This window comes from Rhodamnia argentea, chromosome 9 (genome assembly GCF_020921035.1).
Source record: "Rhodamnia argentea isolate NSW1041297 chromosome 9, ASM2092103v1, whole genome shotgun sequence".
NCBI classification, from domain to species: domain Eukaryota; kingdom Viridiplantae; phylum Streptophyta; class Magnoliopsida; order Myrtales; family Myrtaceae; genus Rhodamnia; species Rhodamnia argentea.
In genome coordinates this window covers 7,534,300-7,548,976 of record NC_063158.1, presented here as the reverse complement: position 1 = coordinate 7,548,976, position 14,677 = coordinate 7,534,300, and the positions used below count along the sequence as shown (strand labels likewise).

Sequence of the window (14,677 nt, the reverse complement as noted above, 5' to 3'; positions counted from 1 at the left end):
ATTGTAATTATGCTAATTCAGTCATAAATCTTTATTTTTTAGGTCAATTGAGTCTTAAATCTTTTGCATATGTGCTTATTCAGTTCATCCTATCAATTTTGACCTGAAATCGCCGACATAAACTCTAATCGTTTTACATGGAGCGGCCAGCAATGACATATTTTTAAAAATACTTAACCATTTTTATTTATTTTTACTTTTTTATTTATTTTTCGGTCCAACCATTGCAAGCCCTAATTTTTAATTTTTTTTAAATTTTTTTTAATTTTTGTTTCTAGTTTTTAGCTTATTTTCAAATTGAATGTAAATAGCTTGTTTTTAAGTTTAGAAGTCCACATGGAATTTTTTTTTTAATTTTTGACACGTAATATTAAGAATTTACTAATAAATGCCATATAACTAGTTTGGCCCAAATTTTTTCGATTTGGTATTTAAGTGATTATTTTTTCTCCGATTTGTTACTTAAGTGAGTAAGCGAAAAGTTTGGGTACTAAAGTGAGTGCCGTATATAAATTTTAGCACTTCTTGTGTTCTTTTGCTTGTTTTTGTGTGAGGAGAAATGCTAAGGTCATAAAATTCAAGTCGTTTTCTAATAATTTAAACTATGATTGTTTCTCTGCAACCACAACTCCTTCCTCTTTATATCAAACTATCGAAGAGATGAACTGGCCAATTTACTATTTTATCAATGACTCAATAAAATTTCCCGGAAATTATACGACTGTTAAGCTTTTGGGAACAAAATTTATCTAGTAAATACGACCCCCGGAAGGAAACTATAATCAACAGTTAAATTATTTCATGGTCAATACGTGTTGTTTAATAAATAAATTATACATAAATCATAGAGAAAATTGTCCAAAAAGCCCTAAACATAATGCACTTTTGCCAATTCAATCATACAACTTTCAATTTTGTCAATTAAATCCTAAACCTTTTCACACTTTGCCAATAGAGTCTATTCGGTCAATTTTGACTATAAATTGCTGACGTGGATGCCGACGAACTTACGTGGATAATGTTTAGTAATATTTTAATACCTTTTGATCTTTTATTATTTTATCTGATTTTTTTATTTTCTTTTTTATTTTCTCTTTCTTCTTCCTTTTGCTGGTGTCTAACCACCAGCCACAGGCAATGGCGGGCCACCGGCCATGACCAAGAGACCGGTCGAGAGCGATCCCTACCGAGGGCTCCCCTCGCCAAATCGAGGTAGGCCGGCCCTCGGTTAGGCCAAGGCAACCTCTTCGGGTGTAGTTCCAAAGAAGGCGACGTTGACCCGAGCCCCCGCCCTTGTGAGGGCCAGCCTTGCTTGATCCGGTGAGGCTTGCCCTTACCTAGGCTAGATCCGGCGAGGGTCGCTCTCGCTTGTGGCAAGCAACGACGACCCTTGCCCAAGCGAGGCCCGCCCACCCAGCTGTGGCCGGTGGTCGGCCACGAGCAAAAGGAAAAAAAGATTGCAAATAGACATTATCATCACATGTCTTAAGTAAATAGACATTATCATCACATGTCTTAAGACATTTAGCAAACCAGCCACCTAAATTACCTCCGAAATGATTTTGACCGATTCCATGCCTCATTCTATCGTTGGTTAAAAGAACTAAAATTGCAAATAGACACACTACCGTTTCATTTCTCGCGTCAATGTGGACCACGAATAATTTAGTAGGAGCGGCGAAAAGAGTAGAAACTAGGAAAGCCAAGATTAGGCCAAAGGAATTGTCCTTAAACTTGCAATTAAAGAGAGATTAGAGGAAAAAATATATATTTTTATATAATTTTGTTTTTGTGGAAAAGAGGCTTGAACCAACCGACAGACAAGGAGGAGCATGAGTTCAATTCTCTAGTTTTACTTGGCTTGGAATGGAAGGGACATGAATAGGTGTGGCAGTTAGAACCAACTCACTCCCCTCCTCACTCCCTCACTCTAGTTTCTTTGACTGGGGACGCACGGTCCACCGCAAAACACGGCCCCCCAAAAGCTTTATCCCTTTCGCCACCGTTTGCGGCGGCGCCACCCACCCCCGCGGTCGTGGAAAGAGTCTCCACCACCCCCCCTCCCTCTCTCTCTTCCGACCACACAACCGCAACTAAAAACTAGGACTAGCATTGCTTCACCATACAACCTCACAACCACTTTCACTATACAAAGAACAAACTCCAACCCATCTTTTCCTTTGTCTCAATCTTAACCACAAAGAGCCCTTTCCTTTCCAACGCACACCTCCATCCTCATCCTCGTCATCTTCATCATCACCGTTCTACTCTTAGGGTTCCGCTCCTTTTCTTTATTTTTTTTTTTTCGGAGGGGGGGTTTGCATCTCTCGGATTAATCGATTTGTCTTCATGGCATTGATCGTCGACCAACAATTGAATTTCAAGCACTTTTGCAAGATTTGCAAGAAGGGTTTCATGTGCGGGAGAGCCCTCGGAGGGCACATGAGGGCCCATGGGATCGGCGACGAGGGCGGGCACACGGACGACGAGGACCTCGGGAGCAACTGGGAGGACAAGAACGTCGGGGACAACGTGCCGCCTGGCAGCAAACGCATGTACGGGCTCCGGGCCAACCCTAATCGGCTCAAGAGCTGTCGTGCCTGCGAGAACTGCGGCAAGGAGTTCTCGTCGTGGAAGTCCTTCCTTGAGCATGGCAAGTGTGGCGGGGGCTCGGAGGATGCCGGCGACTCGTACTCGTTGTCGCCGGAGTCCGAGGATGACGAGGACGGCGCCTCAAGGAGGCGGGGTTGCAAGTGGTCTAAAAGAAAAAGGTCCTTGAGAGTGAAGGTTGATAATGTTAATTCCAATTGCCCCTCAAGTGAAGAGGAAGACCTAGCAAATTGCCTTATGATGTTGTCTAATGGCATGGTGGACCCGTCTTCCGCGGAGCCGGAGGAGTCGTGCGCGTCGGCAAGCAAGGATGAGGATCGCCGGAGGCCGATAAGTTTCATAGCTCCTCTTGCCTACAGATCACCACCCACCACGGACAAGGCCAAAGGGGTGATCACCAATAAAGGCCAGGGACTTTTTGAGTGCAAGGCATGCAAGAAAGTGTTTAATTCCCACCAAGCATTGGGAGGCCATAGGGCAAGCCACAAGAAGGTCAAGGGTTGCTTCGCCGCGAGGCTCGACCACGCTTACGACTGGGTGCCCGACGAGGACGCCATCACACAAGACGAGTTCTTCTCCACGAAGTCCATGGCATCGAATTCGCCTTTCGACCACGGCCTCAGCTACTCGATGCCGTCCACCTCGAAGCGGAAGTCGAAGGTGCACGAGTGCTCGATATGCCACCGGGTCTTCTCTTCGGGCCAGGCGCTGGGCGGGCACAAGAGATGCCACTGGATAACGTCGAACCCGGCGGACGCGCCCTCGCTCGCGAAGCTGCAACGCTTGCATGAACAGATGGAGCAAATCCAGCAAATGCCTGGCAAGTTCGTCGACCCCGACGACCCACTCACCCTGAAGCTCGACCTGAACCTCCCGGCCCCATCCGACGACCCCCGGAGGGACCCGACGAGCAACCCTGCTGCCAGGTTCACTCGAGTGTCGGCAGAGATGTACTTGCAGTCATGGCTGGGGCTGCATCCTAAAGAGAGGGAACATAATAATCAGCACTTGGAAGAGAATGACTTCAACAGCAACAAGAACGATAATGAAAAGAACAATAATGATAATAACATGGACAACAATTGTAATGATGACAGTAACATCGGAACTACTCATAGTGCAGTCGATGATGAAGCAGAGAGTAAGGTGAAGCTAGCAAAGTTGAGTGAACTCAAGGATGTGAACATGAGTGGAGGGTCTTCTTCATGGTTGCAGGTGGGGATTGGTACAACAACTGCTGAAGAAGCAACAAAGTGAGGATTCCCACCCCCTTTTTTTTTTTTCCAGCCCTCCAGTTATTTATAATCTTGATTTCTTACCCTTCTTTTGTTATGTAAGTAAAAGAAAGGTTAAATTTACAGGTACACAAGTTGACCATTTGTTAACTTATCTGTTTAATTCTTCCCCGATGTAAATTGAGGGGAACGTAATTGTGGTCATAATAGAAAGAGAAGTTGTTCATCCCATGTTGCAGTGTCATATGTTCTTTGCTTGTTCTTGTGCATTATGTGCTTATTGTCGTTACTCACTAGGTTAAAAATTGTGTTGTAGAGTTTTATTTTGACAATTTATGATCATTTTTCAGTTTCTGCAGACAATGCAGCCAGACATACATGTCCAAATTCGAATCAAACACTCAATGTGAATGCATATATGACGAATGTATGTATTTGGAACATCTAAGAATATATAAAGTTTTGCACTCGAGAAAGATGAAACGAAAAGAGATTTGCAGTTGGACTACGTCATTTCTACCTTTTTTTTTTTGTGGTGAAATTGAATGAAACGTTACTTAAAATGAAAAATTCTGATTTTTATCTTAACATTTGCAATGTTTTTACTTGTAGCATTTGTTGTTAGTCGTGTGGCACACAAATCCAAGCTCAAATTCCAACATCAAGGTCCCCAGGTCAGACACATTTTGCACAGCAATCAATGGTTTATATTAATGATCACGTGTCTTTTTAACTTAACACATGGACAATAAAAATGCACAACAATCTTATGAATAACATGAATACCCTAGTTAATAGTGGAAAAAACGTTTCCTATGTTGGGGGGCAAAATAAAAACCGGATCTATGGCGCAGCAGAGGAGATTCAAGAAAGACTAAAAGTCAACATATCCACTTGGATACAATTTCATTCGGAAAGTTGCAAATTTAGTCATAAACTTATTGTACGTGTTTGAATTCAATCCTAAACTTTTTAGCTGAACAAATGTGACCTAAACATTTCAATGTAAATGCAATCGAGTCATCTAAGCTAAATTCTACTTCAAACTTCTAATGTGGTGCTTCATCCACGATTGTTGATTTGACGTATATAAATATGATATTGCTTTGCTTAATTTTCTATTTTCTGTTTTTTTTCCCCTTCTAGGCAAAGAGGGTTTTAAGTTATCTTAGTTGGGTTGATGTGGCAAACTTGTAATTTTGTTGGCCAAATTCTCTAAAGGAACAACAAATTTTAGGTCCATTACCAATTTCTATACATTTTTTTTAATCAAGGAAAAATCGCATACTTTCACTCAAATTCCAAATTTGAACCGTTGTTGGTTGTCCGACACTACAATTCCACGTGTACATCATCTCCCCATCAGCGCTGACGTGGATTTAAAAGAACAACTTTCTCTGTTCATTGTGTTCTTCGCACGAACTTATTTAGTCACAGCTTCATTGATGGCCACCCATCGCCACCCAAAACTTTGACAAGCCCTCGGCAATGTTTGGCATTCATCGGAATCATCTCCGGCAAGTTCAGCCAAGACCCCTATTTTCAGTTCTAGTTTTTCAAGCTCCAAAATGCTATTCCCTCACTTTGTGCTCTACAGTCGACCTTTATTAATGACTGCGATTGAGGCGCATGACCACACTTTTGAGGTCATCCAACATATATCTAAGGTGGCGCAATTCAGATCCGAGGTAGCGTGACCGAGATTTGAGCTCGGGCACGCTCATTAATGGACGTTGTGCGAATGGTTGTGACCTCCATTAGATATTTGCGCTCATTTACGTCAAGTCATTTGCGTTGAGCACGCTCTTTTTGCTAACTACAAACATCTCCGGGATGGAAGAAATCGAATAGCCCAAGACACCGGGTACGCGAGCAAATGCTTGGCTTGGTTATTGTTAGAGGTGTCAAAATGGGTTGAAGGTCCACTTTTTAGCCGGTATGAGTTGGATCAAATATGAGTTAATCAAACTTAAAAGAAAAATTGAAAAATTGAGTTCTTATGGGTTTAAGCTGTAAAACCCAATTAAATGTGGATTTTAATGGGTCTAAGATTTTTAACCAGACCCAACCCACCGGGAATGATACGGCTTGGAGCGAAGACGACTCAAGTCACTTCGAGAGTTGGGCCGAACCTGCTCGGCCAGCACTCCACCGATTGTGAGATAGATTAGAAGTTACGGGCACTTAGTTCGCTCAAAGGGTGAATTTGGGATATTTGTAGAGTAGCGGCCTTTATTTCTCCATGAGTACTCTTTGAATTTGCATAATGCTAGGCCACCGCTAACCGTTTGATTTAATGTTTGATAGAATTTGTTATCTTTTCTCTTAGTATTTACGACTTTCTTCCGGCTCATGTTTTCTCCGTGGACTTTGCTAATTCATAACAGTCGTTGGGTAATTATGAGAATAATAGTATGCTGTGAGCCACGAATTATTAAAAAAGTGGACCGCACAACAACTTTAGTTAATTGCTATTTAGTTTTTGTAGCTCAAAACAGATTGTTAGCATAATGGTCACCCAAAAAATGTTATATAATCAGTTCCATCTCTCTAACTAGTTAGTTGACATGTCAAGGTCCAACGAGGATTAAGAAGAATATTCGATTTCTAAACAATATGAGACAAAGAGTTGCATTCTTAGCTCAAGATGTGTGATTTAAGTAATATGTGTTTGGTTGCGGTTTTATGCTCCATGACAATGCTAGCCTCTATACTATTATTTTGAAGACAATTCAAGTACATTGCTAACCACTAAAGATTTGAATTCACCTTCACGCTCTTGTCCATAACGCGACTCCTGAGCTCCCTTACTAACTTGACAAGTTGATCCATAGAGTCACCTATTCTTCAAAGGCAATAATTTAAACAAAAAAGCTGCGAAAAAAGGATCTCTAGAAGGGTAGAGTATGGACCAAGTATGAATCTCTAGATTTGCATTGTTTTGAAATAGATTAAAACAGGTTAAGTTGGTCAATTTGAATAGGATCATTTTCGATTCGATGTACTTGTTTGACAGGCTTGGTTGCCAGGCATGTGCTCTGAAAAGATAAGATTCATCCCTTTGCTCGGGTATAACCGTAGGTACGGATTCTTCGCCATGAGAGCCTGGCACGTGGTGAGGCCCTGGTAGGTGTCGTTGGCAATGATTAGGGAGTGGGGAGTGACGAGGTTATTGATGGGGGCCATTTTGGCGAGGTAGGAGATAGAGAAGAGGGAGACGTCGACAACCACGGATCGGAAGGTGACATTAGTAGCAACAGGAGGAGCAGAGGTCATTGTAGGCGAAGCCCTCCGTGAAGTTTTCTGCTTTTCTGGGTTTTGAATCTTAATCTCGACCCACAAATCTTTGTTGTTTGTTCTCATTGAGCTGATTTGGAGGAGCTACAGTCTACAGCACAGTCCAAGAACCAAGGTAATTTGGTGGAACCGTGGGAAGAAGACTGAACACAGAAAATTGGTGCTTTTAATCCACGCCAGTACTGACGTATGCTGGAAGCGCACAGCGAAAACCCGATACCTTCATCTTGGGAGGTCGCTAAGAAGAAGCCTAATTTCAAATTCGTCAATATATCCAATTGGACCCACCTTCATTCAAAAATTTAATGAAAATGTGTCCAATTAGATATGTTGACGGGTTTAGACATGGGCTCCCTCTTGGGCAATCTTCCCGAACGAAGGTATTGGATTTTTGCTGCACGTTCCCAACAAATAGTATCAGAGCCGATGTTTGATATGTCGCCCACTCGCAATATGCATCGGTGTTTGGCGAATATCTCAAGAAAGGAATTTGATGACTGACCGATTTTTGGGCGGTAGACATTGTGGTGTAGTAGCGCGGGCTCGATGACAACCTTCATGGTTCGTTCCGGAGAAAGAGACCAAGGAAAAAAGTGGGTGTTGGAAATTCAAGTTGAGATAAGTTGATGCAGAAAGATACATGGACTAAGGAGGAGCAAACCCGACACTAGAGGTCATACGTGAGGAAGAGATTGTTGGGATGTATATGTGAATTGTGTTAGAGAAGTCCCATATCGGATAATTAGTGTGGTATTGAGTAGTTAATATATCTTAGTTGGCATATAACTCATTAGCTTAAGTTTTTGAATGAAGACGAGTCCAACTAGATATGTTAACGAGGATCGGACTTGTGCTCTCTCTTAGTGATCTCCCCTTACACGTGAAATAACCACCGTAGATTTGAGACTTAAGCAAAGTTAGTGATTTTTCTTAAGACAAAAATAAGAGCGGGGCCAGCTCTCGACTTTTTAGGACTATCACAAATTAGAATGTTCTGCTTAGGAACCTTGTGCAAGTTTCCAATGGATCAATGTCACTAAAATAGCACTCGACGTAATGACAAAGTTCAACAATGCTATTAGTGTCAAAACAAATTATTTCTCAAGTTAATAATTACTTATCATTCAACCATAAATTTCACAATCAGAAGCACGATTATTTTTTATATGGCTCTTAAGTTAGGGGCTTTATTATTGTTTTGTTAAAAGTTTCCAAAATAGTTCCTTAAATTTTGAAAAATTGGAACATTTTTTGTGGGCCCAAACTTTAGACCAAACCCAAGCCCGTAATCTGGTATGGCGCTCAAGTCGTGTTGTCGTGTCTTTTTAGAAATTGCCACCTCTAATATTTTTTTTTTAAAGTAGTTTAATTTCGATGTTTTTTTTTTCAACCACATTAGATCCTTGTGATATTTCAGAGGAGAGGAGCTTTTGCCCATATATGAAATGGAAATATTGAGAGAGGATTTTCTCCGAATTTGCGCCAATAAATGCGTTCCTTTTCACTTAAAAAGGCCCATTGTGGGGGAGACCGTACACGGCTGCATAAAGATGTTAACTTCTAGGTAATTTGAGAGATTGATGCTACCCTCGGTAATTTAGGTCAAGCTAAGAATCATTTCATGGGAGGAGATATCGAGTCGCTGATCGTAGTGGTTTTCTCGAAACATAAGAGAATTGTGCTGTCTACGGCCACCGATTATTCCTTCAACACTCAATTCTGGGTACAACCTTAATCTGACATGTTATTTTGGAAGTGGAGAAATCTTGAGTTGATATACGCGAAAAATAAACGGGGAAGAAAAAAAAATTGAAGATCCCCATTTCTTTGGCGTTCCTTTTGTTCTCTCTCGGTTTGATTTTTGGTCTGCAGAGGCATTTTACCCTTTTCAGAGCTCAAATGATGAAACAAATAACTAGGTAGGTATGTCAAAAAAAGCTTGAATCGAACCGAGTCGAATAGAATGTTGAAGGTATTCCGGGTTCGGTTCTCCTTCGGTTCGGGTAATAGCTTAAAAATTCGAGTATTATTACGGTTTTGGTATGGTTCGGGGTCAGGAACCCCGTCCCGAAACATATAATCTATTGGCTTGCAAGTCTTGTTTCAATATTTGCCGTTAACAATAATCTCTACACCAACCAATCTCCAATCCCTCTTTGCTTAGCTTCCTTACTTCCACTCTCTCCTTCACGGTACCAGTCTTCGCAACAGATTTCCTCCTCCTCCATTGCGATACTCGCCAGCTCTGGACGACGGCCTTCGCAAGCCAAAATGAAAGAAAAACATAATAGAAAGGGAAAAAAAAATCCAAAAAATATAAAGAATTCATAAAATTATTTAACTTTTATTAAAATGTCCACGCCAACGCTAATTGCGCCACGTAGGACAATCAGTTTTCATATCAGCAATTTCCGACTTAAATTGGTCGGATGGACTCAATTGATACTAATGTGAAAAAGTTTAAGACTAAATTAATCCAATTGAAAGGTTGAATATTGAATTAATGCCAATGCAATTGGTTTATGACTTTTTTGATACTTTTCCCCCTAATTTCCTGATCTCAAGAGTGAAACCCTAATCCAAGAGAACTAATATGAGATATCACTTGACAGCCGCACCAAAATGTAGCTTTACAATTAAAGCTGGATTTTTCTTATCATCCTTGCCCCTTCATATCTTTCATGCTTGTGCATCGATCGTGCCTATCCTTTACGGACGGTGCATATCTTTGATTGATTTTGATTTATTATAATTGATGTTGTAATAACTTATTACCGTAATAATCATCTTGTAAAGTCTATAAGGCACTCTTCATCAAAACACACAGAGATACACATAAATGACACAGTTCCCTCTTCCGCATATTTCTTAGTTTGAATTTGAAGTTTATGTTCAATTGCGTTCTACGCGCAGAAGAACTTACGGGTCCTTCAAAGTCCAAAGTGATTTTTTCAAGGTTGAGACTCTCTTCCACACGTTTTCGGCCAAAGGCAACGGACGTAATTGATTAGACATTGACTTTGGCAACAACACTGACAGTCGATAAGTGCCGCCAAGTGGAAATAAGTTGAAGTTTCGGCTCAACCACACACATGATGTACATAATTCCACAGTGGTCAACCCACACAAAGTTTGACTTTCGGAGTGTTATCATCTTAAAGGGTGTCGTCCTAACTCTACAACTAGGTTTTGCTCCAAACTTTGCAGCCATAGTGGTTCGAACGCTCAAGGAAACCACTGGGTAAGTTTGGAACAGAAGTTATGAGACCCCACCCACCCCCCCCAAAAAAAAAAAAAAAAAAAAAGCTAAGTTTGTCTAAGAAGCGACCAGAAAAATAATTTCAAATACTAGACCAAAGGATTCCGTTTTAGTTTCTACTGAATATGTGATGTCACTTTTTACGGAGCCTATACGGTTGTTATACACGTCCAGTCTCCCTCCACCGAATGACTTAAGTTTTGAATTCGACATTCTAACATTGTATTAAAATTAGGTTTTGCCCCCTTATGTATTCCGCATGTGTGGCTCCTCTCTTGAAAATAATTTCAAATACTAGGCCAAGCAATTCGCTTTTAATTTCTACTAGTATGTTGTATACATTAAGTCTTCCTAATTTTGAGTTGAACATTCTAAATAAAAAAACTAGGTTTTGCCCTTGTTTTATCCTGCTTGTGTGACTCCTCATTTGTCGGATCCACGTAACGTTATCAACATATTTTGCACACGAGAGGGGATTTTAATGTTACAGCAAGTGCTTGTCTAAGAGGTTTATATGAATCTACAAACACGTAGTCTCCTTTTACAAGAAAAAGACACTAGAAGTGCCATAACTTTTAAGTGATTTCAGAGGAAAAAACCTACCAAAGAAAAAAAATCATCGTGGAGGTTAGCAAGGGGAAATGTGGATTTTCACAAGGACCACATTTATAAAGAGACTTCCTTTCATTCTGATGAAAGCTCATATCTCTGATCTTTCACTTACAAGTAGAAGCCATAAACATAAGTGACATTAGCACAGGCTTCCATAGGAACTTCGAAGCAGAAGCCTCTGCTCATGATTCGGTGCAGGGGGTAAAGCTCGACGCCTTGGGAAGCAATGCTCGTGGCTACGCCTGGTGGCTTCGTGCCGAGCTTTTGGCAAAGGGGGAGCGGTGACGAGGCAGGCGAGCTGGCGTGGCGGCCCAAGGTGGCGGAGCGGTTGGACTTCAAAAAGAGTTACATTGGACTTAAAAGTTTGTTTTTTTAAAAAAATTCACTGAGGACCTTTTGTCGGAATTTGTCACTAGAAGTCCTTAAGCGATCGTTTTTTTATATTTTTATGTGGCAATCAAGTGATTATTAGAAAATTTTTGACATTGAAGTAAAGCACGTACGAGAGTTATGATATTTATAGCGTCATTTTCCCTCCTCTCAGAATTTCTCTAATACTTAGTGATATGAACTTATAGTTGTAACCATTTTAATGAAATAGGGCCATAGTAGAATTTTTCATAAGTTCGTGGTGATAATCCCTCAGGAGACGAGATGTACACTTAATGTCCGATAAATAAACACCAATTAAGGCGCAAATAGACATGGAAGTTTCGGGTCGTGTTGACTGTTGACTGTGCCATTTGACCCATTGTACGGCCAGAAAATTGACCCAATTTTTTATTTTTTTTTCGTCATTTAATATACAGTCTTTTCATTTTTCCAGTTAGCTGTGAATTGTAAAAGGTCCTTTTGACCTCCTTTTCATGTTTATGTCCTCATTCTAATATATGGAGTTCTCAAGATGACCTCCATATCTTCAATTCAGCAAAATTGCCCAATCAGTTTTAAATCTATTATATGAATGCTAATTAAGTCCTAAACTTTTCAAATTTACCAATTTAGTCCTATACTTCTCTGCAAAATTCCAATGTAGTCCTATTGATCTATTTTCTTCGAAAATAACTAATGAGGCGATGTGCCACGTAAGACGTCCTACGATGATTGGATTGTCATGTCATCGATTTTCGACAAAAGTTGATAGGAAGGATCACATTCAAATTTCGCACAAATATTTAAAACTAAATTAATAAGTTTTTTAAAAAATTAGAACTGAATTAGTATCCGTATTATTTAATTGTCACTTTCTTGAACAACGGAGAGATGTTAACTTACAAATGGGGGTACATCATGAACTTCAAAGACTCTTCTGTCAGAAAGGCAGCCGACCCAGTGATTGACGGGGCGACGAGCAACGCTCGCTGGAAACACTAGATTGATGGCAATTAACAGATAAAGTAAGTGCCCCACGCACGACACCTTTCGGCAAATGCTTCTAACTACGTTTCCTTATAAATGCATTGGAATCAGATCACAGTTTACGCCTGTTGGAGAGGAAGAACAGCTAGGATCAGGGCCCGGGCCAACGTCAGGCACAATCCGTTTGCAGTACACGAACACGATGCACTTAATTTATAAGTCGACACGACCTGAAATAAATCATTGTAGCTAAATTACTTGGCATGTAGAATTGAGATTAAGATATTTTAGGTTGGCACGAATTGACACGAATTACGATTATGATTAAGATACGCCGGACACAGATTTGGTCAGGGTTGTCGGCAGAAGTATGACGGTAAGTATCTTTGTGGTTCGGCTGATGAATCGTCGGTTAACTCATCTCTTCCGGACGCTCGAGAAGGGGGCTCTGAACACGTCGATGACCCAACAGAGAAGGCGTGCAGCGATCTCCCTTGTTTTGTTTACTGTTGTAGGAAAACACGAGATGATCAATGACACTTTGTTCCACTTCTGAAGAAATGGCCCTCATGAATCTACATTTTTCTTCCCAGGGCGATAGTTCTGAGCTATGATTGCGGAGTTAAGTTTGCATAACTTTTGACATTTGTTAGAAATTGCCTTAACATGCTACGCATTCATTGTCGACGCGTTTTTGGAGCAGTTTAATTCTTCGGGAGGCAATTTGTCTAACATAGTATAAGAGCACAGGTCTAGCAAAATATCTGCACGGTGTCGGGATGCAGGAAGGTAAGGTTGGGATTAGCTATCTCTAGAAAAGCAGAAAGTTAACAAAGCCGGAATTCCTTCAATTAATTCAAGTTCAGGGACTACATTGAATATTTTTATATAGTTCAGAGACTAAATTCAAAATGTACCAAAAGTTCAAGAATCACATGAACAAATTAACAGTTCAGGGATCATATTGCACATCGAGCTAAAGTTCATTGACCACATTTAATGAATTGAAAGTTAAGGGACGAAATTGCACATTGGATCAAAGTTCGGGGGCTATTTATGTCAATTTTCCTTACCCAATCAGTCCTAAATTTATTGTACAAATATCAATTTAGTCCTAAACTTTTTAATTTTGTCAAGATAGTCTTAACTCTTTTCGTTAATTGCCGTGGGTAGTTGATGGTGCGGTGTCCAGTCATCCTCGACCATCCTACGTGGCACTCTGACGTGGACAATTTGTGGATTGCCAAGTTAGCCATTCACAGAGGCAATAAGCTTGAAGGATTAAATTGAAATTTCACCAAAGGTTTAGGACTATATAGGCAAAATTAAAAAGTTTAACATCTAATCAATGGATCTAGCCCTGAATATATAGTAGTAATCTATCACAAACTTCGGCTAAAAGTGAAATAAAAAATTGTCCATATACTTTCACTTGGTTCGAAATTATATCTTTTTGGGATAATTGCATAAATAGTCCTTGAACTTTGGTCCAATGTGCAATGTTGTCCATAAACTTTTAATTCATTAAATGTGATCGGTGAACTTTAGTCCAATGTACAATGTGATTCATGAATTTTTAATTTGTTAAATGTGATCTCTAAACTTTTAGTAAATGTTCAATTTGGTCTTTGAGTTATATGAAATTACCTAATGTTATCCTTCTACTAATTCAAGTTCGGGGATAATATTGAATATTTTCATATAATTCAAGGACTAAATTGAACATGCACCGGAAGTTCAAGAATCACATTAAACAAGTTAAAAGTTCAGAGATCACATCGCACGTTGAACTAAAGTTCACGGACCACATTTTACGAATTTAGAAGTTCATGGACATCATTGCATATTAGACCAAAATTTAAGGATTATTTATGCCATTTTCCCTATTTTTTAGGAAGGATACAAACATTTATTGTTGGACTCTTCACATGACAGACTTTATTGATATGAAAGAACAGCAATGGTTTTCCCGTTATGGGAAACAGTTTCGAAATGGGCACTACTACATCTTGTAAACAGGTTCATAATCATCTCTTTACATTTTCGTAAAATCATTAGACAATCTTAAGGGCGCACTCCCCTACGTCGGCACTGTGTGCCGATGAGCAACTTCTTTTCACCATTTAAGGCAATTTTGCAAACTACCGACGCACGCGCCACGACGGCGACTCCCACAAAAAATTGGAACTGTTCCTTCGCTACATGGGTCTATACTGGCAAAGACACAAGCAGGTTTCATTGGGTTTGGTCATGTTCCATTTGATTACCTAGCGTGGGTTTGGTAATATGCGCAGCATTAATTCAA

General features: G+C 40.2%; 1 protein-coding gene across 1 annotated transcript; it reads left to right on the top strand.

The window, feature by feature from the left end:
* The first annotated feature begins 1,794 nt into the window (after positions 1-1,794).
* Positions 1,795-4,133, top strand: LOC115744337 (zinc finger protein ZAT4-like). The gene has a single exon (XM_030679456.2). It carries the CDS (start codon positions 2,350-2,352, stop codon positions 3,865-3,867), a length of 1,518 nt encoding a protein of 505 aa, XP_030535316.1. The 5' UTR covers positions 1,795-2,349; the 3' UTR covers positions 3,868-4,133.
* Positions 4,134-14,677: the final 10,544 nt, after the last annotated feature.

Bases quoted from the DNA above. Each gene is read 5' to 3' on its own strand.
- LOC115744337 (XM_030679456.2), top strand. From the start codon at position 2,350: ATGGCATTGATCGTCGACCAACAATTGAATTTCAAGCACTTTTGCAAG.